Raw genomic sequence first — 24049 nt, forward strand, 5'->3', positions numbered from 1 at the left:
GTCTTTACTTGTCACTCCACCATCACACCTGCAAGGGCCTGAGCAAGCAATAACAGTTCAGTTAAAACGTTAAGAAGACGCTGCTCTGGAAAAACAAGCGTATCAACGGGAACTTACGAGCCGGGCCACCTGGAGGTTGGCCACGGTGGTGCCCGTGAGCAGGGCGCCGGGCCTCGGGGCCGTGACCGTGGTGAGCTGGGGGCTCTGCTGCTGCGTGGGCTGCGGGGGCTGCACCTGCACTTGAGCCGTTGGCTGCGGGGGCCCCGCTGGGGCCTGTGCTGGGGGCGCCTGCTGGGGCAGCTGCAGTTTCTGCTTCTGCATTTTGATCAGGTGTTCCTAAAACCCAGATAAAGTAATCTTTTCATCAACATTAACTGTACTCCACTTTGTATATATCTTGGTTTTAAGTTACTGTTCTACTACCCATTAAATACTGAAGCAAACAGTTGCTACTATGCAGTCTGCAAACAATCCTCCAGGCTTTTGCCAAACATTTTTTAAATGTTCGTTTATCATGATGAAAACTAGCAACTGTGATTCTGACAGATCAGCAAATCTGTAACAAAATTTCTAGGTTCTGATCACTCATAAACAAGTTAATTTAAATCTGCAATACCATCAAAAAAATTCTAAAAGTCTTAAAATCGTAGTCCTTCTTGAAATTTTAAAATGTATTATAAGCAGTAGCTCTAAATTTTGTATTCCAATTGTCTCCAAATGAAAGTTTAATTGATAAATAAACCCATGTCTTTAAAAGAAGTTGAAATAACAAGGTAAAAATATTCTAGGGAATAAAAAATTTTTTAGGAAAACTGATATTGAGTTATTCATTCATGACTATCAGATCTCTTTCAAGATGCTGAAAAAGAAAAGGACTTTGCAACTGGTTTGAGAGAGGGCAGGGAAGAGAGGAAAGGAATCAGGTGCATGAGTAGGTCAGTGGGGCTCTGAGCAGCTGAAAGCGGGGAGCAGACCACTGAAGGCCTGCCATCACAGAGCAGAAGAAGTAGGGAGATGGGGGGTGGGGGGAGGCAACAGCGTGGGGAGTGGCACAGACCCGCTCTGACAACTCGCCCCTGCTGGGGTGGACAACCCTAATTCAGTGCTGCCCATCAGCACTCCGCAGCAATGGACATACTCTGGAGCTGGGCTGTCCAGTGAGATGGTCACAGCCATGTGTGGCCTTGCACCCCTGAGCTGTGGCTGGTGTGACGGAGGATGGAAAGTTGAGCTTGGTCACATTTGGTTTGTGTGGTGTGCGCTCGAGTGCCCCTCCAGGATGAAGTCCTGGCTGGTGCTCGCAGGTTCTCAGGGCCCTCCAGCACCCTGGGCCCCTCTGTCACCCTCAAGGGGCAGGCCCGAGGGCAGGTACTTACTGTGGCAGCTCCGACAGCCAGCTGCAATTCTAAAATACCATCTTGTTTTTATTACATACGTTTTTCTGGCTCCTTTCTATGTTGAGTATTAATGCTTTTCCATTTGTGGCAGTATTTCCTTTTAAAATGAATGTATTTGGTTGTATAACAGCACAGGTGGTACAGAGATTGGCAAAATTCAGGAACATCAGTACTCAAATGACTGACACTGAGAAATGATAATGCAAATGAACTACTCCTAGAGAAACCAAGTGTTCACCACCTCGGCTCTTAAACTGTAGAGGAATGCTTTTCACCAACATTTTCTCAGGCTGGGAAAAGGGTCCAGAGGCCTTCAAGTTCTCCCTGGAGCCTGAGCTGCTGCGCACAGAACAAGCAAGCAGGTGGGAAGATCCATCTGGAAACAGGGATTAAGGCCTCAGAGAGCGGGGAAAAGGCTGGTCACGTGATCATGGAAGTGGCCCTGTAGGCAAGGTTGTTTCTAAAGACCACACACACACACACTTCACACATACAGACAATGGCAGGCTGTGCAGAACACACTCTGAATGACACGACACAACAAGGCGTCATCACAAGGGGTATCAAGGTTTCTAGATGCTCACCGGCGTCAGCTTGCCCACAGCCTTGATCTGTGCCGGCGACTGGGCCTGGCCTTGGATCTGCGGGACCTGCACCTGAGAGGCCGCCTGCTGCTGCTGCTGCTGCTGCTGCTGCTGCTGCTGCTGCTGCTGCTGACGAAGGAGCTGGAAGTGTGCGGGCGTGATGGTTTTCCCCGGGAGCTGGACCCCTGTGGCTGAAGAGGTTGTCTGGTGAGACCACAGCCCCCCGACACACACACACGCACCTGAGCCCTCAGGAGCTGTAAGAGCAGGGCAGGTCACGCAGGAAACAACCCTGCCTTTACCTTGGGACACCTGAGTCACCAAAGACCGGGTCGGGGTCTGCACGGGGGTCAGGCTGGTAGTGACCACAGCCGAGGCCGTCACTGAGGTGACCGCGCGAACACCCTGAGTCGGTGCCAGGGACACCAGGTCGGATGTGGCCGTGGCTGGGGAACCAACTGCTCGAGGCTGGGTGTGGACCACCTGGGCAGGAGCAGAGCCTCCCGAGGTCTGGAAAAGGTGAAGGGAAGAGAACTGTCAGGCTGCTTCGCGATACTCAAGACTCTACAGTCATCGGGTGAAGAAAAAAGGCCACAAAACTCTAAAACCTAGAAAACGAAGCCTTCTGACAGAGTGCTGAGAGACCTGTGAGCGCAAAACCTGTGCCCTGGGCTAGAGCAGGAGGCAACACGCAGAAAAGGAAGATCCCCTCCCCCGTCTACCACACTTGCCCTATGTCTGTCCAGGTGTCCTCACTCGAAAGACCTTTGGTTTCCAAGAAACCATCTAGATGCCCGTGTTTATCCCCACAAAACACACAGGACCCTACTCCCCATGGTCATCCCCAGCCGGGCATGGAAGCTGCAGCCCTGAACCCACTTCCACCCACTCCAGGCCTCGTGGCATCCCAATTGAAGTAACTGCTCAAATCTTTTGTCCATTAAAATTATTTTGTCCACTATTAAAAGTTGTTCATTTTCTTACTGTTGATGCAAGAATCTTTATATATATATAATTTATTTTGGGCTAGTGTTGGGTTTTCACTGCTGCATGGGCTTTTCTCTAGATTCAGTGAGCGGGCTTCTCATTGAGGTGGCTTACTCTTTTTTTTTTTTCAACATTGAGGTGGCTTACTCTTGTGGAGAACCTGCTCTAGGGAGTACAAGCTTCAGGAGTTATGGTACATGGGCTCAGTAGTTGCAGCTCCTGGGCCCCAGAGCACAGGCTCAGTAATTGCTATGCAAGGGCTTGGCTGCTCTACATCGTGTGGGATCTTCCCAGACCAGGGATCAAACCTGTGTCTTCTGCATTGGCAGGAGGATTCCTTACCACTGACCCACCAGGGAAGTCTGGAAGAACCTTTATATAATCTAAACACCAGTTCTTTCTCAGGTATATTTTCCATACCTTTAACTTTATTAATAATTTTTCCAAAGAGCAGAAATTCTTGATTTGACGATGCCTCATTTATTAATTTTTTCATAATGAACAGGTTTTTGGTATCTTAGGAAATCCTCGCCTAAATCAAGGTAGCAAAGATGTTCTATTTTTTTCCTAGAAATTTTATAGTTTGGGGCCTATGACCCACTTTGAGTGACTTTCTATATAGAGTACTAGTGAAACAGGTCAAAGTCCATTGCTTTGCACATGGCTCTGCAATTTCTCTAGCACCATTTGTTGAAAACACTGTCCTTTCTCCACTGAATGAAATCCTCTAGCCCTTTTAGCAAAAAGTAACCAACTATGTACACGTGGGTCCATTTCTGGGCTCTCTATCCTACTCCATGGATCTGTGTGGCCATCCTTTGCCAACACCACTCATCTAGATCACTACCAGCAACACCTGCACAACAAAGACATTTTTCCAAACTGAAGAGGGGCCTTCCCTGGTGGTGGTGAAGGATCTCCCACCAATGCAGGGGGACATGGGCTCAATTCCCTGTTCCAGGAAGATTCCACAGGTCAACTAAGCCCATGCTCCACGACAAGAGAAACCACTGCGATGAAAAGCCCGTGCACCTCAACTGGAGAGTAGCCCCCGCTTACGCACAGCAACGAAGACTCAGCGCAGCCAAATAAGTAAATTTCTAAAAAATACCCAAGAAGGACATCACTCTATTTGCCAAATGCACTGCTGACTCTGAAGCAGCTTCTTCTCATCTGGGGCACATGTTACTTTAGGTCAGTGACTGAACTGGAACTCAGGACGTAAATGTAAACTCATCAATTTCATTTGTTCACTTCTGCTTTTATGGTAAAACACCACAGCCCAGCAGGTGTGTCTTCTGGTGAGTGCCCTGTCTTCTGGTTTCATGCTCAGGGGTTTTGCCACTCTGCGTCATTCCCTCTGCCCAGGTCTGGCCCCTTCTTGCTTCCTACTCATGGGCCTAGATATCCCTGAAACCCACCACCCCACCTTGTGCCCCATCTAGCACCGTCCACTCCTGTACTTGTGCAATGGCCACCATCCACTCACAGGCTAACCTGTCAGTACGGCACGTGGGGTACCCCTTCCGTGGGGTCAGAGACACGCTCTCATTCCCTTCCTCCTCCTGGAGTCACGGTGGGGGATTTCAATACCCTCTCCCTCAGAAAGAACAATGTGGAAACCATCCTCTGCACACCTGAACGTTCTTGGTATTTTATGAAATTCAGACTACATCAGTAATCTCTATACCAATGGAATTCTTTTTACAGCTTAGGCAGCATCCCAGGTCATGCACACCACCCAAAACACCCAGGAGCAGGGACAACTCACAGTTAAGGCTCCAGGAGCCACGGGCGAAGCCAGACGCTTGTTAATGGACTGGAAGGTGGCGGCGGGGACGCCAGCGATGGTGTTCACGATCACATTTCCACTCACGGTGCCTGCAGGGAGAGAGGGTGTGAGGCAGGAGGACGGGAGAGAACTCATCTCCAGCTGTGGCATCTCACCCGTGAGGCTTCTTACCCGTGGGCATGCTCGTCCCTGTGACGGACGTTTTGATGGCTCCTGCCTGCTGAAGGAACGAAACCATTTGAATTTCAGGTCAAGTTCTCCCCTGCACAGATGCTCCAAAGCCCTCCATTTCATCAGGATAAAACTGAAAGTCTTAATCGTGGTTACTTAGACCACACGGCCAACTCTAGCCCCATCTCTCCCCACGTCCTCCCCACACACCTACCCATTCTCCCACCTCCTCCCACACTGCTGGGTCTGTGCCTCAGTCACCAAGCTCCAGCCACACTGATCCTTTTAACCCCGTATCTGTCAAACTCAGGGCCTCTGTGCTTGCTAGTTTCCATTCTTCTCTGACTAGTGTCACTTGACTACAGGCTAGGGGCCAGTCCTGCAGAAAGTCTTCCTGACTACCTACCACTGGGCAACAGCAGCTCTCACACCAAGCAGGTGCTTAGTTTTCTGAACAAGGAAGGACAGAGCTGCTTAAGTGCCCATAAAAACACCACTGTGGCAAATGCAGTAAAGAACACGGGGAGGAAACGACTCTGTATAACAAAGCCATCCCACGCCAGGCGGCAGTGTCTTCGCATGGGGGATGCTTATGTGTCACCATGCACATACAGAGAGGGCACATGGCAGGGCACGCTGAGTGAGACCGTCAGGCTACCATTCTTTTTAAACACTTTTTACTGCCTCCCTCTCATGAGTGCACAAGCTTTGGGGGAGGGTGGGGCAGGGTCAGGAAAGGGAGGTCTGCACTAACTGCTCTGCAAGTCCGCAGAGGTCGACCTCTTCACAGTTATACTTCACAAAGCCCTAATCCCAAACTTCCTGTCTCCTCCACCAAGAAGAGCGGCCTTGCCTCCCACATCTCTACTGAGCCAAGCCAGCCAGGAGAGCAGAGCTGGGCCTGCATGGGGTGATGCAGGTGAAATAGCCGCTTCCTCAAGGGGGGAGACTGGGCCTCTGAAGGGCTTTGGGCTGGAAGCTGCAGGATCCCTCGATGGGTGTGCTGGACCCGACCTCCCTGTTCCTTCTCACCAGCACTGCGGCACTGCCCACCGTCGTGATCGCAGGGGGTGCCTTTGGTGGGGGTGGCGCGGGCTGTGCAGGGGGCTGTGCCTGAGCCTGGGGCTGGACGGCAGGCGGCCCCGCGGGCTGCTGGCTGCCTGCTGCTGAGGGCTGGGGCAGAGGCGGAGGCGGCTGCTGGGGCGGCGGGGGCTGCGGCTGAGGCGGGGGTGGTGGGGGCTGTGTCACAGGCGGCTGCTGTGCCTTCTGCTGGTCGGCCAGCGCCTACAGGGGCAAGAAGGAACAGCGTCATGGGAAGGAGCTGGCCCAGCAGACCACCCCAGCCCCTCTGGGCCCTGCCCGCCCACTGCACCACACCTTTTTCTCCTTGGCAATGCGCTCTGCCCGGAGGGACGCGACCTGAATAGGAGGCAGGGGTTTGTCGTAGTTGATGCCACTAAAGATGAAAAAATAGAAACGTATTGCAAGTTCCAAAGCAGACAAACATTCTAGGAACCCAAATCCCCCGTTTCCCATCCTGCCAGGTGCTGGGACATGACTCCTACAAAGCCCCACAGGCCAGGGCGCCTGGTGGGTCGGCCCTAGGAAGGGGAAAGGATGCCCTTCCAACAGGAACTCCTGGAAGGTGGGCCTGGGTCTGACTCCCCTCTGCAGTGGTACTCGGCCAGGTGCCCAGGATATCAGGAGGCCCCGAGCATGTAGGGACAAGAAGGCCATTCAGCACTGTGCTCCTCAGAGCAGACTGCCTGCCCCTCCACCCAGCACAGCAAACTGCTCACCCCACCTGCCCTGAGCATCAGCCCTACTCCAAGGGAGAGGTCAGCTGGTCACCCACCTAGTACCGTGAGCACCTGACGGTCCTCCCCAGCCTCTCACAGCACCCTTGCTTCCAAGGTTCCTGTGCCTCCTGGCCCCCATGACAGTCACAGGAAGGCTGGCTCTGCCCTGTGCACGCCCCTCCCCGCCCACCTCTCAGGGCGGCTCACCAGCACGGCCCAGATGCTGTGGTGCACCTGTCTGGTATCTCTGGATGCCAGCCCTTCCAAGTCACATGTCCCTAGCCCGCCAGCACTTTGTCTCCCATCCTCTGACTGCCCATGTCAGTCCACTCAGCCCCCCAAGGCTGCCCTGCAACCCATCCAGCTGCCCCCATATTCAAGTAAAGATGCAAAGACAATCTGTACCATGAAGAGACACAGAGAGGGGCTGGGGTGTGAGCTCCCACAAGAAAAAGGTGACACGTGAGAGTGAGGCAAGGGGAGAGGCCAACATGCCGGGGGAGACCATCCCAGATAGAGCGACCCACAAGGCAGAGCCGTGAGGCAGGGACTGCCAGCCCACTCGAGGAGCAGCCCCAGAGGCCTGGGCCCTCGGTGCGGCTGGGAGGGCCGGGACTCTTAGCAGGGACAGGCCCGTGTCCAGCAGTATCTGCAAAACCTGCTCGGTTACAAGGAAAGCTTGAGCCCTAGTGGCAACTAGGTTCCATCTGAACACGTTCTTTCCTCCCCGAATTTTAAGAAGCCAAACACAGAGAGTGGCAGGGATTTTACAGCCAACACCCAGATGCCAAGCAACTCAGACTGCACAGTTCTCTGTCACTGCTCTCTTGCACCAACCAGTCTCACTACCCATCTACCTAGTCATTTTTTTTTCCCTTTGCAAATTTTCAAAGCAAGAACACCAACCCCTAACAGCATATATTTTCAGGGCAGAGCCAACAAGACATCTGCCAGCGTAGAGATGCTGAAGGAGAAGCCGCTCTCCCTCCTGCAGCCCATCAGGCCGTCAGACTGCAGGCAGGACACCCCCTCATCAGGCGAATGGAGACACCGGCCAGCCGGGCACTCCCCACCTCAACCCCACCCCCAGCTGATGCCTGGACACACTGTCTGCACAGTAACTCACTGAACCTGTAGACTTTAAGAAAGCCCTAGAATGAGGTCATTTTCAAATGGTTAAAACTGTATCACAAACACAGGAATACCTTTCCGCCAATACAGAAGCATGCTTGGGGTTTTTCTGAAAGGGATTCATGCCAAGCCTGCAACACAGAAAGAGAAAAAATTACTGAACAAAGAACAACGCAAAGGAAGGGAAGGCTGACAGCGAGAACAAGCCCCCACTGACTCCGCACGGCCAGCACTGGGGGACCTGGGAAGCGTACAGCGGCTTGATGGGGGGGCTCCTTTTCCCGGCGGTCATCTTCATCAGGTCAAAGTGACTCGTGTACAGCTGGGTGTGTGTGGCATTCTCGTCCTGGGCGTACATCTGGCCTGTGCGCAGAGGACGGTTGTTCTTACTCTGAAACAGAACGGGGCAGCACAGCAGTCAGACACTTACCTGTGAACAGGGTCCCCAACTGGGAACCTAATGTGAAACCTTTGGGTTAAAAACCGAGCCCCTTCTTTTGGACCTTTTCTTGAGACCCAACACAGAACAGCAATGACAGCGGCCGTCATCCACCGACCACACTCCCCAGCCTGTGCAAGGCCTCCTTGCCCATCCTTGGAGGAAGAAGGGGACTCCTCCAGCTGGGGAGACAGCGGTGAGGCCAAGTGGCTGGGTCACATGGCAAGCCACTGACAGCCAAGACACCTTGACTGTGATCCGCCCCTGGGCACCAGCTTGCCCTCCCAGGGGCCTCTGGCCTCCAGTGGACGTGAAGGCCCGGACTCTAGCATTATTTGTGCCTGGGACTCTCTCCTCCATGGGCGCTATGGTGAAACCAGGCACTTCCTTGCTCCTGTAGAACTTCAGGGTGGTCCCTTTCGGCCTTCAGGCCGCCCCACAGAGGCTGCATGAGTCCCTCCTGTAGATGTAACACGTCTGACCACCCCTGCTTCAGTGGGTGCAAGCAGGTCGTCGACACAGGATACCCTTATGGAGCAGCGCTCTAACGCAAAGCAGCAAATCCCCACATGCAGAAGTGAGACACCTTGGACACTGAGTGCCTGCCAGTCACTGGACTATGGTTCATTTCTAACCCCACTCTACACTCTGCTGCAAGGGCACTTAACAAGCTTTCCAGTTTATTCAGAATACCACCTTCAAACCCTATAAACCTCTTTTGCCATTTTCTTTAGCTTCACACGTGAGCTGTAACAGAGCGTCAAGTTTCAGCTTGATGATTTACCATATCCAAGTTATGACAATTGTTAGAAATGCTTCCCAAACCTAATGGCCCTGACACTGGAAGCCCTGCTGATGAAAGCATCGCAAAATGGTGTTCTGAGGAAAGACTGCTTTTCTGGTGATTATTTTCAAATGAGGAAACAAACATGTCTTATCCAGAGACAACTGTTTTTAGAAAATTGAAAACTTGAGATTTGTTAAAGGGTGCTCATAGGAAGAAGTTAAGTAACGTTCATGAGCAAACTTCATCAAAGCTCAGGATGTCTACTGCTGCTACATCTGGCCCGGCCGGTCCCAGGCAGAGACGAGGTCATCTCTCCTGTTCTGTGACTGGACGTGAGGACCATCACCCCAAAGGCCACCAGCCACAGGCCCAACACTGCACACAGAGGCTTTCTACATGGAGGCTGTGGACCCACTCCCAAAGGCAGAAAGGTAAGGACAGAGCTACCTAGATAGCATATTGAAAAGCAGAGACATTACTTTGCCAACAAAGGTCCGTCTAGTCAAGGCTATGGTTTTTCCTGTGGTCCTGTATGGATGTGAAAGTTGGACTGTGAAGAAGGCTGAGCACTGAAGAATTGATGCTTTTGAACTGTGGTGTTGGAGAAGACTCTTGAGAGTCCCTTGGACTACAAGGAGATCCAACCAGTCCATTCTGAAGGAGATCAGCCCTGGGATTTCTTTGGAAGGAATGATGCTAAAGCTGAAACTCCGGTACTTTGGCCACCTCATGAGAAGAGTTGACTCATTGGAAAAGACTCTGACACTGGAAGGGATTGGGGGCAGGAGGAGAAGGGGACAACAGAGGATAAGATGGCTGGATGGCTTCACTGACTTGATGGACATGAGTTTGAGTGAACTCCAGGAGATGGTGATGGACAGGGAGGTCTGGCGTGCTGCGATTCATGGGGTCGCAAAGAGTCGGACACGACTGAGCGACTGAACTGAACTGAAGGACAAAGCAGATGGAGAAATAGCAAGAGACAAACGCAGTTCAAGGGGGATAAGAAAAGGTGCCACAGTGGAGACATCCTCAGCAGCCACGCTAACCGTGGGGCTGGGCCTCGTGACAACATACCACGTCTGCAGTCAGTGTCCACGAAACCTGCAGCTAGGACCAAGGTGTCCAACACCCATCAGCCCCCTACAGCAAGGCACTGAGGCGGCCACACGGACAGACCCTTCTTCACGTCAGCTGACAGCAGAGCATGGGCCCTTCCACTCACCAACCCGGGAAGCAGGAAGGCCTCGGATGGTGCTGAGGCCACCAGACAGCACACAGAACTTTCCAGAGGACACAGCAGTGCGGCCACTCCCTATGAGGTGGGATCTCAGCACCCAGACCGCTGCCAGCAGTAACTGTGACCGCGCCGCCCCCTCTCAGGGCCTTGTCCAGCCCTGCACACCCTCACCTGCCTCTGCCTAGCCCCCCAGCCCCCACGAGCCGCACCTTGCCCTCCTCCCTGGGGATGAGCACATTCTCGTAGCGGTTCCGGCACTGCTTGGAGGAGCGGTAGATGCGGCTGCAGGAGTTGACGACGTCGCTGACCAGGTCCCAGTTGGGCGTGTGGGCCGGGGACACAATTGTGAGGTTCAAAGGCAGCTCAAGCAGCTGCTTCACGGCCTGGAGGATCACGTTCAGGACCCGCAGGTCAAGGGCCTGCCCGTTGGACACCTCCCCCCGCCCCCACCCCCCTCCACTCCCGTCCCAAGGATCCCAATGACAGGGCTGGCCAAGGTCGGGGCCTCGGACTCACCTGCAGCAGAGCCCAGTCCTCACTGATGAGCCACTCGGGGTTGTCAGGTCCGGACTCAGTGGTCGGTTTGGCAAAAGTGGGCAGAGGTTTGGCAAACTGTGTCTGCTGCTTCAGCAGAATGTTCTTCTTCTGCTCCTTGCCCTCCCGGCGGATCTTCAACATGCCGGGGGTCGTGCGGTCAAACAGTGACCGTGGGGGCACCACGGCCTCCCCGTGCCGCTGCTTCTTCTTCCTGCCTGCGGCTGCACGGAAAGCAGCTTCAGCCAGCGGGTCAGCGGGCCAAGGTGGGGAGCGGAAAAGCCACGGGGAAGGGTCACCGAGGCCACCGGCAGCCACAAGCCCTCTCCCTGCGCACAAGCCCACCTGAGGGGTCCGTCTTGTGTCGGCGGCGCTCCTTTCTCACATACACGGGCGGCAGCTTGGACTCGGGGATGGGCGTGGTTTCATACATGAGACACATGACCGAGTCGATGTAGATGTCGTTGTCGTCCTGGGGGGGTGTGGGTGGCGTCCAGAGCTGCGTGCAGGAGGGACAAGCCTGAGCTGGGTGGCCACAAGGGCAGCCGGCCTGGCACCGCGGGAGGCAGGGGTCTGGGGGCGTGGGGACACGGGCACTCACCGGCATGACCTCCGTCTGCCCGTCGGCGCCCTCACACACAAACTCCTGCGGGAAAAGGGGAGGCTTTTCAGGTCCATGCAGCCCTCGCTTTGAGCTGCGAGCAGTCAACCATCTACCTTCACATCAGTTAATAAGCCTTCGAAATAAGCAGGCAGCACCACTACTGCCAAGACCTAAACTGCGCTTGCATCACAGCTGGCGTGACGGTGGGGAGAGCCAGCAGCAGGGAACAGAAACCTGCTAACCCAGGCTGGACCGAGACAGGCCAGCCCGCTGGCCCGGGCCGTGGACAGGAGGCCTGGGGCCCGTACCGCGCTGTAGGCGTCCTCCCGGGTGTAGGTGAGGAGCTGCTCCTGCTCCTGCTCCAGCCGCGCCCTGGCCTCCTGCTCCCGCAGGCTCTGTGCATTCCGGGCCTCCCACTCACGCACAGCGGTCATCACGGCACCCTGCGGGGAGACCGGCCATTCCCATCGCTGCCCCGCACTGCCCCCTGGCCCCCCAGTCCTTGGGCCCCTTTTCCTCTTCCCAGTACCTGACCCTCTAACCAAGCACCGAGCTGCTTCAAAACCAAGGAAAACAGCCTGGTGTAGGGTTTCTGAGGCTTTGCCCATCTGATCAGTTTACATACGGGTGGGGTTTGGTTTTAATGCCTTGAATTCTGGGCGAGTCACGCTTACTTCCAACCCAGTTTAACACTGAAGAATTTGAGATTCTCACATGTGAAGATGATCAAAAGTGCAATCTCTTACCTCACTACTTCTCTCCTTTTCTTGATCAATGGAAGTATGGAATAATTCCAGGTAATTCAAAGCATATTTTTCAATTGGTGTGAGCTGTTTCAAAATGCATTTTTTGAACAGAATTAATAGCAAGTTCATAAGGATTTAGTTCCTCATATAACCCCCAACCAGCACCTGAATCAAAATAGCGACTGGTCTTGGTCCAGAATGAACAAGAAATGCCCCACAGAAAGGTCACGTGCTTAGAATATTTAGGTATAAAGAAAAACTGAAGTAGAAACCCAGAAGAGAAAATGCCCAAACCTGCCCCATGAAGTCCGCTAACTCCTCCAGCTGCGAGGGCTCCTCGTCCCACCTGGAACCACTGGAGTCAGGCGACCCGGGCACGGCCTCCTCAGCCGGCTTCTGGGCATCCTCCTCCTCCAGGTACTCGATGCTCTTGAGGGCCTGCAGGATGTGCACGCTGCGTGGGGTGACTTTAATATGCTTTGAACACTTTAAATAAGGTGTCTTGGAAAAGAGCCACGTACAGAGCTGACTACACGCCCACACTGCATACCAAGCCCCCCACCACAGCAATGAGTGTGCTCCTCGGACCCTCACACACCCTGGGGAAGAGCCTCAGGACACACGCCGAGACACACAGCAAGGCCCCCAGACTCTGAGAACCGAGCAGAATGGGGTATCTCATTCCATCTCATACCTGACACCCACCTTCCCGCCCCAGTCCCACCACAAGCGCACTTCATGTGACACAGGCCCTGGTCCATGGCATAAACAGAAACCAAACCCCAGGAAGATGGTCCTTGGCACCGCCATTCACGAAATGCAAATTACTCTAGCAGATAACGCGTGCTCCTCTCTTGATAGCCGGAAGGTATACCTGTCAGGGGTTGGCAAACTCAAGACACACACGCTCACGTCGGGGGCGGTGGTAGGGGGGATCACGCAGCTTAGAGGATTCAGTTAAGAACTAGCACCTCTTTTCAGGGCAACTGGGCAAATCTTCAAAGTTTAAAAGGTAACCCAACCTCACACGATACCCGGAAATTATTTCCAGACAGACTGTCCATCTAAGCATGAGGGATAAAACACTGAAACATCTAGAAGAAAGTAAAGGAGAACCTCTCAGAACGCAAAAGCGTCAATCACTTGACAAAGACAGTGGCATTAGGACCAAGAATTTCTGCTCACAGAGTATTAAAAAAGGCAAACCACAGATTGCGAGAATATATTTTACATGTATCCCACAAAGGCCTTGCACTCAGAATGTAGGAAAAAACGCCAACAAGCCATTAAGAAAAAGAGACAACCCAGTCTAACAAAAAAAAAAAAAACAGAAAAAGATGCGAACAAGCATCTCACAGAAAAGTACCCACACTACCAATGAACACAAAGCTCACCAGCCAAGAGCAAGCTGCAGTTCAACCAGAGATGCGCCCACATGGCCCCACACCTGCACCTCTGAACCGGTCCCCAGCCCAGTGTCCACACAGAGCCAGATGACGGTCCTGAGCCACATGTTCTTGGGCAGCCTGTCTCCATCGCCGCTGACCCCCGGCCATGCCTGACTCCCTGCTGACACACCTGCTGTCCCTCCACCCATAACACTCCTAGACACTGCTCGTCACACCATCTCCATGAGGTGACGGTCTAGCATCTCTCCTGTCACTAGAACAGAAGCTCCGGGGAGGACGAGAAGTCTTTTTCTCAACACTATACCCCTACTGTTTAGAACAGTGTTTGACACACAGTGTAAGACAACCCACCAGAACATTTCAGAGAATCTGTATGTTGAAAGAACCCCAAGCCAACGTCTCTAAGTCACACTAAGAAGCAACAGCGAGGGTGTGTGACACACTCACATTCCTCAAACACTCATGCCTTTAGACCTCACACTTTTGTCTTCCACAATACCCAGTAAGATTTTTACCAATGGTTAATGATTACCTCCAGGAGAAGTAATCTACTGTTTCCCCACTATCATTTCTGTTACGAGGTTTATGTTAACGATGTTTTGGGTTTGCGGGGGGCGGGGAGGGGGAGGTTCTAAAGTTGAGAGTTGTTTTGTTTTTCATTTACTGTTTAAATTTTGGGTGCACTAGGTCTTCAGCATGGAACTGGGGCTCCAGAGTGTGCAGGCTCAGTAGTTGTGTCACAAGGGCTTAGCTGTCCGAGGCTTACGAGATTTTAGTTCCCCGATCAGGGACTGAACCCAGGCACCCTGAATCGGAAAGTGAATTCCTAACCACTGGACGACCAGGGAAGTCCCCGTCATGCTATTTGAGATTTTCTTAAAAGCCTAAGGCACCTATCACCTATTTTAAAAACAATGGGGTAAATCGATCTGTTCCTCCTGATACAGAAACAGCTGTAAGTATTTCTATGCACCTGACATTACCCACAGACAACTCCTATAAGAAAATGTGAGAAATAGTGGACAGTGGTTGTCTCTGAGAGGGAAGTGAGGGCCTGATGCAGGAGACTTACTTTTCATCATAACTTTTTGAAGATTTTACCACATGCATTTATTACTACTCAATAATCAAACAATTAAGTTTCAAAAATAGAAGAGGAGGCATCCTGTAGCTAAACGCTTCTCCAAGAGGCAGGACAGGAGCAGAGCCTCAGGGAGGAGAGCGAGGTGGCCCTGACAGGTGGGTGTGCAGGTGGGTGTGTGACATGTCTGCACAACGGCTTGTGAGACAAGTGTGCAACCTGCAAGCGTCTGGGCCAAAAGCGCAGAAGGCAGGACTTCACTCACTCTCATAAACCTGAGGCACATCATCTCGGCACGTAACCCACAAAGACGGCCGAGTGAAACAGCTGCTGTTCTCTGGGGTCCTGTCCTCAGAGTGGGACGTGGGGCTCACGCCAGGGCTGCCTTCAGCCCAGCAGCACTGCGACAGGGGAGCACTAAGACGGCAGCCGGCAAGGGCCGAGGCGTTGGAGCAGAAGGTCACACACGACAGTGCAGGGTGGCCCGAGAAGCGTGGGTGTGAACAGTGACAGCGGGTGGCGGTGGCGGTGGGGCATTCCGCTCTCTCCCGCTCCCTTCACCTCTTTTTACAGCTAAAATCCCCAAGAATGAAAGCACGGGTGGAGAAAGCTGACAGATCAGGCCCAAGGCCTGGGAGAGGGAGCAGTGGTGCTGCAGCGGCAGACCCAAAGCTCCAGATCCAATGATGCCAAGCAGGCACCAGCCATGCTCACCTCTATGAAAGGTCTTGCAATTTTGGGTGCAATGGTTTCTGTAACAGAAGGTTCCTGAGAAAGGACGACAAACTCCTCGGCCTTCACTGGGAAGCCAGTATCATCCATGGGTGGATAAACCTCAAACAGCTCCTGGATCGTCCGCTGAAACAAAAATGCATATCACTGAGCCCGTGACCTCTGCTCCCAGAAAACCAGCAGCCACCAACCCCTCAACAGCACTAAACCCACCCATTCTGGTCACTGTGTGGCACCCCCTCCCCCGCCCCAGGCCTCCCCACGGATGACAGTACCTGCGTGAGGAACGCCATGGAGTAGTCATTTCCCTGAGCAGCCACTTCTCGGATCAGATCTTTGGTGCCATTTTTCAACAACTTCTCTTCAATGGAATTGCCACTCACGAGCCTGCAAACCAAACACGTACACACACGCCACAGCTAAGTCCCTGGGAGCCCGAGGGCAACCTGAGTGCCATGGCGCCCGGACTACCCAGCAGAACAGCACCCACGTGGAGTGGCATGTTGGCAGCGCTCTGAGCTTTTCCTTCTTTTGTGTGGTGGCCAGAGGGGACTGGAGGCCTGCGGGGTCGACTGGCTGCTACCCCACATGAGGTTAGCCACACCACCTCCTCCCATGCAGCAGGAGGGCTGGCCTCAGAGGCCCCCGCCACCCATGCTGGCTGGCTATGTCCCCTCGCTGGCCTCTACCTGGAAAGAGCCCCCAGGACACCGGACCCCTTGAGCCCTGTCGCCCTCAGTGCTGAGGACGGTGGGCAGGTGCCCCCAAGTCACTGTGCGCCTCCCAAAGGAACCCGAGTCTAGAGGCTGCAGCCCTAGGACCAGTGACCCCTGGCTGCTGCTTCATGCCACCTGAAAAGCTGCAGTAACCACTCCCTACTTCCATGATCAGGGCTTTCATTAAAATGATGTTAAACTTCACTATCACTTGGGGGAAACTTTACAGTTTTGTGAACCAGGCCTTCTTGTCCCAGAACAGAGCATGTCCTGAGTTCAGGACATCGCTCAGGTTACATCCTTTCCCAACTTTACCCTCCACTCCTGCACATCCTTCACCTTTACTGCCAAGGTCGTTCCTGAGTGTCTACAGACTGTGGCTACTGAGAATAAAATGTTTTCCCCATTACTAGCTAGTAACTGCTAAAGGGCCAACGGTAAGCAATTACACAATGAAACGTTATTCAATCACATAAACAATACACCAAATTTATATATATTTGCATGGAAACAGGCTCTAAATATATTGTTAAGACAAAACAGCATTACATGGTAAGACTGCTGGCACGACCCATTTAAAAAAATCAGGGAGGGCTTCCCTGGTGGCCCTGTGGTAAAGAATCTGCCTACCAAAGCAGAAGACATGAGTTCAATCCCTGATCCAGGAAGATCCCACACGCTACAGAGCAACTAAGCCTGTGCACCACCATTACTGAGCCTGTGCTCCAGAGCTCCGAGAGCTGCAACTACTGCAGGCCGAGCACCTTAGGGCCCGTGCTCTGCAACGAGAGAAGCCGCCGCAGTGAAAAGTCTGTGCACTGCAACCAGAGAGCAGCTCCTGCTCACCTCAACTAGAGAAAAGCCTGCACAGCAACAAGACCCAGTGCGGGCAAAAACAAGTAAAATTATTAACAACAAATTTATATTAAAAAATTGGGGATATGTCTGGAAAGACACTAAAATGCTACTAATAGCCTACTGGGCAGGCTATCTGCCTTCTCCATGTGCTGTCATTTTTATTTATTTCTTTTCAATGAACAAGTAACACATTTACAATGACAAAAAAATTAAGCTATTTAAACACAGTGTGTGGATGACTACCTCTTGAAAATGGTAAAGGTTATGCATGTGGGGCTGGGGTTGCAGCCCTGGGCCAGCCGCCAGGGACCACGCACTCTGCAACAACCCCTCCCAGAGGCGGCAGGAGCACAGAGGAAGGGGAGTGTCACATGCCTGCACACTTGGGCACCAGATGGGCAGACAGAGGGCTGACACACAGGCAGAGCCTCCTCTGCCTTTCTCAGCTGTGTGTGGATGACCACTTATAAGATTTAAATTCTTTCAGTAGCTTGTTTACAAGTTGCCACAGCTAAGTTATAAAAATCATTTACATTTGACAATACCTGAAACAACCTAAAACCTGAGACACCCTCTTAAGGGTCAGAGACTCTAGAAGAAATATAATAGGTACGTGTTAGAAGCACAACATTTGTGTCTCAGTAGCAAACCCAGTCACCACTGCAAACAACTAGGTTCCAAGCAAGGCTGAGTGTAAAGAAAGCACAGACGGGATAGCAGGAACGTGAGCCCACATGAAGGAAAGGAAACGCAAAGCAGAAGCTTCTGCAATGCACTGCAGCCACCCCTGGCTGCCCTGCTGGCAGCCACCTCACCTGTATATGTGCACGTCCTTGCGCCGCCCTATCCGGTCACACCACTCCTGGGCCTTGGCGTCCATCACGGGGTTGAGGTCGTGATCATAGAAGACCACCGCATCCGCTTCCACCAGGCTTACACCTGTGGCGCGGCTGTGTGTGGAGAGGAGGGCGCAGAAGATGCGCCGGTCTCGGTTGAAACTCCTCATCAGTTCCTGGGGTGAGATAAGCTCCCAAGTTAGCACTCCTGACCATGATGGGAAACCTCCAACACGTTCAGATACTAATCAGTTAGAAACGGGTGTGTGTTTCCTTTGACGCATGGTTCATGTTCCAATTACATCAGAGTTTAGCATTTTATCCTGATTCTTTCAGGCATGTGCTCTATTCTTCGATTATTGATCGCTAACATCTCTACTGGTTTGAAGGTTGCCAGCCAGCCCCCCGCCCTGAACTGTCAGCTCCACGTGTAGGCCCCAGAGAACAGCAGAGTCTCCCTGGGGAGGGATGCGTGCTTGTTCATGTACCCTCCGGCAATGCCAGGAACCTTACAGCAAAAAGCCCCTGGAGTAAGGCCGAGGGAGCTGCAGCCAGCCAGGGGCAGGGCCCTCCACTCCCCTCAGGGCCGCCAGCTGAAATGGCTTCCTTCCCACGACGTCTCTCCTACAATGATTTCAGCGCCCAAGCAGACCTTAGCAGACCAGCCCTCAGCAGACCAGTCCTCTTCCTTCAAGAAATTCTCTATCTACAGTTAGTCGCCTACATATGAACCTTCAAATTGCTAGCTTTCAAAGATGCAAAGGTGAATTCACACGTTCAACCATGTAAGTTAGTTCATATGTCTGGTGTACACTGTCACGTGAGTGCATCCTCTGCAAGTGGCTGTGATTCTGTGCACCTCCCTGTACAGCACTGCACAGAGCACAGTGGTGCATCATCTTTATTTCAAGCCCAGAGTGTCCAAACCAGTGTAAAAGCAGCAGCGATGCAGCTGGTTGTGTTAGCTGGGGACCTAGGCTAACTTTGGTGGACTTACAAACAAACTGGACTTATGAATATGCTCTCAGAACAGAACTCATCTGTATGTAGGGGACTTACTGTACTGTGTTACATTACTCTTGAGGGAATTTACTGCTTAAGACTGTGGTTTATTTCCTTCCAGGCCTTCTCAGCGTAGGGAGGCCTGGGTGTACTGGATGATGTGAAGTGGGTAATGCGATGCAGAGCCCAGCAGCTTGTCTGCACTCGGGAACACTTCACCATGATACCAAGACCCGTTATGAAACACTGCTGAGTACGACTTCCTAGTTCACCCTGTGGGACACTTAGGACGGCGCCAAGCCCTGTGGCCCACAGGCCACTGTGGCCCATGCTTCTACTCCTGGACGTGGACTTTGCTCCCAACTGGGGGTTATTACAAACACTTTCACAGACAATTGAATAGATACATCTTTAAGAAGCGTGGTGCTGCTAAAGGAGTTCTAGATACAGAATAAGGGCTTCCCTGACAGCTCAGTTGGTAAAGAATCTGCCTGCAATGCAGGAGACCCTGGTTCGATTCCCAAGTCGGGAAGATCCACTGGAGAAGGGATAGGCTACCCACTCCAGTATTCTTGGGCTTCCCTTGTGGCTCAGCTGGTAAAGAATCTGCCCGCAACACGGGAGACCTGGGTTCAATCCCTAGGTTGAGAAGATCTCTTGGAGAAGGGAAGGGCTATCCACTCCAGTATTCTGGTCTGGAGAATTCCATAGAGTACGTCCATGGGGTTGCAAAGAGTCGGACACGACTGAGTGACTTTCACTTCACTTCAGATACAGAATTACCAGGCCAAGCATATATTCATTTTTAAGGTTTACAACCCATCCTGTCAATTTGCTTTCTAGAAAGGTGTCCTAATTTGCACCTCCACCAGAAGCCTGATGGAATCAAGTTACCCTCAGCTAACCTGGCCAAGTAAAAACTGGCATGTTATTTGAACATGCATTTTTAGAGTGTAAGTCAGTCAGGAGGGCTTTGCTGTTTTCATGTGGCTACTTCCTGAAGGACAACCACCTCGTTCCTATAAGGACCACAAATCACCAATTTTAATTCTAAGACATCTAGCCAACTGGATTTCCCAAGTTACAGGATTTATGAAAAAATGTCAAAGGGTGTAGCTAAAGTCCAGAGACATTAAGAGGTTCTTCCCTTTGTTGAGATAGCACGACAACACTGAGGCCGCATGGCTCCGAGAAACCAGCTTAGAAACTGGCAACCAAAGTTAACCCAACCAAATCATAAACGGGAACAAAAGAATCGATTTCCTTCCTACCTGCCGTTGTTCACTGTTGGCGTTTTCATCAATTCTTATGTAGGTGAGATAATGGAAATTCAAGAACATTTCTAAGATGTCCAACATGAGAACCATCTGTGATAAGATCAGCACTCGGCGTCCTTCAGACTTCAGCTTCTGAAGTAAGATGGCTAAGGCCTCCAGCTTTCCTGTCAAACGAGTGACACCGAGAGCATCTCATAATCCAAAGCGAGAAAGCCCGACACAGGGAGCGGAGTAGACGGGACGCCTCTGGTACCTGAGTCAAACTGGACCAGCCTCAGCTCGGGGAACCGGAGCGAGTGCAGAGCTGTCATCCGCTGCAGCTGCTGTGCGTAGGGCGCTGTGTGCTCCCGCAGGCAGTGCCGGAAGAGCCGCATCCTGTGGCTGTAGAGGGAGGGTGGCCTCGCCACCCACAAGTGCGGGGGCGCGGCTACCACAGGCGGGATCACGCACACCACCCTGAGAAGCAGAAAGCATGCATGTCACAGCTGACACCCACGGCACCTCCACCAGGCAGTCCCTCTGGCTCAAGCAGCGAAGGCTCGAGAAGGCAGAGGGTAGAACCATCTGGCAGTGGAGAGTCACGAGAGGAGTCAGGGTGCCTAACTCCAGTCCCCCTGTGGGGGACGTGGCTGCTGGAACACACCATCACAACAGCCACAGGAGTGGGTGCTGGCCAGTGAGGACTGCCCAGATCAAAATAAGCAGTGCAGAGTACTGCCCCCTACCCCCTGGGAGCACAGGGATGTGTGCGGAGGCGGGACATAGGCACTCTGTCTCCTGGATGGTCTGGGGAGGGTGTGAGCCCTGAAGCTGCTACAGCCACAGCGTCCCCAGCCAGGGTTGGGAGCCAGGCTTGGGAGGAGGAGGCCCTGCCAAGGGCAGCAAGACGACGACTCAGAGGACCTGGACTGTCGACTGGACACCCACCTCCCAACCTGCAGATACCACCTGCTCCAGGAACTCTAACCCTCTCCCTTGCTGCATGCAAACTGAAAACCATTTCTGATCAAAATTCTAATCAATGAAACCAAAGAAGCACTAAATAAATGGAGATATTCCATAACTATGGATAGGAAGATCCAGTATAGTCAAGACGTCATCAGTTCTTCCCACTTGATCAAGACATTCAATTCAATCCCAGTCAGCTATTCTGTAGATAGTGATAAATTCAATCTAAAGTTTACATGGAGAAGCAACAGACCAGAACAGGCAACACAATACTGAACAAGAAAAAGTCAAATGACTGGCACTACCTGACTTCAAGATTTACTACAGTAATCAACAGCATGATACCGTCAAACAACAAAGATATCAATGGAACAGGAATGATCACCAGATTTTCTCCACAAATAAACTGCAAGGAAAAAAAGAGGGGGAAACAGAACCTATGTATTAAAAGATACATAAAAGATATAAGTTGATTGTTATGTATGTATCTCATTGTGACTCCAGCTTGAAATATTAAAAAAAACCATGAAATAATCAGAAATGTGAATACGGAACAGACATTTGATGATATTATATCTGCTCTGTGAAAGAAAGTCAGAAGAATGAAAAGACAAACAACAGACTTGAAGAAGATATTTGCAAAAGATACATCTGCTAAAGAACTGTTATCCAAATATACAAAGAACTCTTAAAATGCAACAATAAGAAAAATGGGGGAAGCGATAGCTACAGAGTTTGGGATCGACATGTACACACTGAGGTATTTAAAATGGATAGTCAACACAGTCCTACTGTAATAATAAAAATTTTTAAATCTTTAAAAATGGACCAAAGACCTAAAGAGACACGTTACCAAAAACATATAAACGTCAAATAAGCATATGAAAAGATGCTCAACATAATATGTCATGATGGAAATGCAAATTAAAACAAGATACCACTACACATCTATTAAAATGGCCGAAATCCAGATCACTGACAACACTAATTGCTGGCAAGGATGTGGGGCAACAGGAACTCTCATTCATTGCTGGTGCGAATGCAAAATAGTACAGTCACTTTGGAAGACAGTTTGGCAATTTCTAACAAAACTAGTCTCTTACCATAAGATCTAGTAATCACATCCCTTGGTATTTACCCAAAGGAATTAAAAACTATGTCTACACAAAACATAGATAAAAACTATGTCTATACAAAAACATAGATGCTTGCAGCAACTTTATTCATAACTGCCAAAACTCCACAGCATCCATGTTGTCTTTCAGAAGGCAAACGTTTTTTATTTTTTTCAGTTGCACCAGGTGGCTTGCAGGATCTTTCTTCCCTAACCAGGGATTGAACCTGCGCCCCCAGCATAGGAAGTGCAGGCCACCAAGAAGTCCCAGTACGTGAATGTTTTTAAACAAACTGGTGATTCCAAGTCTTCTCAGGTGCCACGAGTGGTAAAGAACCCGCTTGCCAATGCAGAAGATGTAAGAGATGCGGGTTTGATCCCTGGATTAGGAAGATCTCCTGGAGAAGGGCATGGCAACCCATTCCAGTATTCTTGCTTGGAGAATCCCATGAACAGAGGAGCCTGGCGGGCTACAGTCCACAGGGTCACAGAGAGTCGGACATGACTGAAGTGACTTAGCACACACGGAGGGGGTGCTTCCAGACAGTGGAACATAATTCAGTGTTAAACAGAAATGAGTTATCAAGCCCTGATGAGATATGGAAGAACTTTAAGTGCACATTCCTAAATGAGAGAAGCCATCTGAAAAGGTTGCCTACTGTATGACTCCAACTATAAGACATTCCAGAAAAGCAAAACTATGGAGACAGTAAAAAGATCAGTGATTGCCAGGTTTTGGTGGGGAGAGAGGGATAAATAGGAAGGAATCAACCCAAAGGAATCACCCACAGGTTTCCTAGAGGGTGGAGAGACCATCTGATGCCAAAGCTGAAGACCCCAAAATCGATTCTGAACAGACTCCAAAGGACAACTTGGGGAGAGAAGTGAGATGAATGTCCACACAACCACCACAAAAGTTGGTGGGGTGCAACACAGCATTTATTTTTTTGGGCTCCAAAATCACTATGGACAGTGACTGCAGCCATGAAATTAAAAGACGCTTACTCCTTGGAAGAAAAGCTATGACCAACCTAGACAGCATATTAAAAAGCAGAGACATCACTTTGCCAACAAGTCTGTCTAGTCAAAGCTATGGTTTTTCCAGTAGTCATGTATGGATATGAGAGTTGGACCATAAAGAAAGCTGGGTGCCAAAGAATTGATGTTTTTGAACTGTGGTGTTGGAAAAGACTCTTGAGAGTCCCTTGGATGGCAAGGAGGTCAAACCAGTCAATTATAAAGGAAATCAACCCTGAATGTTCATTGGAAAGACTGATGCTGAAGCTACACTACTTTGGCCACCTGGTGCAAAAAGCCAACTCAATGGAAAAGATCCTGATGCTGGGAAAGATTGAGGGCAGGAGGAGAAGGGGGCGACAGAGGATGAGAAGGTTGGATGACATCACTGACTCAATGGATATGAGTTTGAACAAACTCTGGGAGACAGTGAAGGACAGAGGAGCCTGGCCTGCTGCAGTCCATGGGGTTCCAAAGAGCTGGACATGACTTAGCGAGTGAACACCACCACCAACAGTAAGTGAGTAAAGAATGCTTACAATACTCTACCTTACCTGTCGATGACATCCTGGAGGGATTCTTGACGTTGAGTCAGCGTCAAAATCAGGTCCCTGTGACTTTTCGAGGGCGATGTGTGCCTGCTTGCAGGCCCAGCCCCCTTCCCGTGACCACGGTCAGAAGCCCGGAACCAAGGCACCTGCTCTCTGCCAGGCAAGGAACAAATCCCCAACAAGTCTCTGCCGTAGATGGGGGAGCGGGAGCAGCGCCGTTCGTTGACGAAGTAAATCTGGTCCAGCCGCTCTTTCAGAAGTCTGCTCTTCTCCTCCTTCAACAAAAACAGGGATGAA

At 51.4% G+C, this 24049-nt stretch overlaps 1 protein-coding gene and 1 non-coding gene across 2 annotated transcripts in view; both read right to left on the reverse strand.

Annotated features, from left to right (window-relative positions):
- Positions 1-24049, reverse strand: part of EP400 (E1A binding protein p400) — an 88155-nt gene that overhangs the window by 14938 nt on the left and 49168 nt on the right. Inside the window, 22 exon segments of the mRNA NM_001206859.1 lie at positions 118-336; positions 1982-2172; positions 2284-2491; positions 4740-4849; positions 4932-4977; positions 5964-6215; positions 6309-6387; positions 7936-7992; positions 8116-8252; positions 10537-10710; positions 10844-11085; positions 11207-11360; positions 11463-11507; positions 11774-11908; positions 12212-12295; positions 12506-12649; positions 15416-15559; positions 15709-15820; positions 17823-18019; positions 20117-20286; positions 20376-20578; positions 23756-24027. Coding sequence (NP_001193788.1) covers positions 118-336; positions 1982-2172; positions 2284-2491; positions 4740-4849; positions 4932-4977; positions 5964-6215; positions 6309-6387; positions 7936-7992; positions 8116-8252; positions 10537-10710; positions 10844-11085; positions 11207-11360; positions 11463-11507; positions 11774-11908; positions 12212-12295; positions 12506-12649; positions 15416-15559; positions 15709-15820; positions 17823-18019; positions 20117-20286; positions 20376-20578; positions 23756-24027 — 3375 coding nt within the window.
- Positions 18258-18388, reverse strand: LOC112442094 (small nucleolar RNA SNORA49). Its single transcript, XR_003030112.1, has one exon. It is a non-coding gene; the product is annotated as a small nucleolar RNA SNORA49 (small nucleolar RNA).

This window comes from Bos taurus, chromosome 17, assembly GCF_002263795.3.
Source record: "Bos taurus isolate L1 Dominette 01449 registration number 42190680 breed Hereford chromosome 17, ARS-UCD2.0, whole genome shotgun sequence".
Classification (NCBI taxonomy): Eukaryota; Metazoa; Chordata; class Mammalia; order Artiodactyla; family Bovidae; genus Bos; species Bos taurus.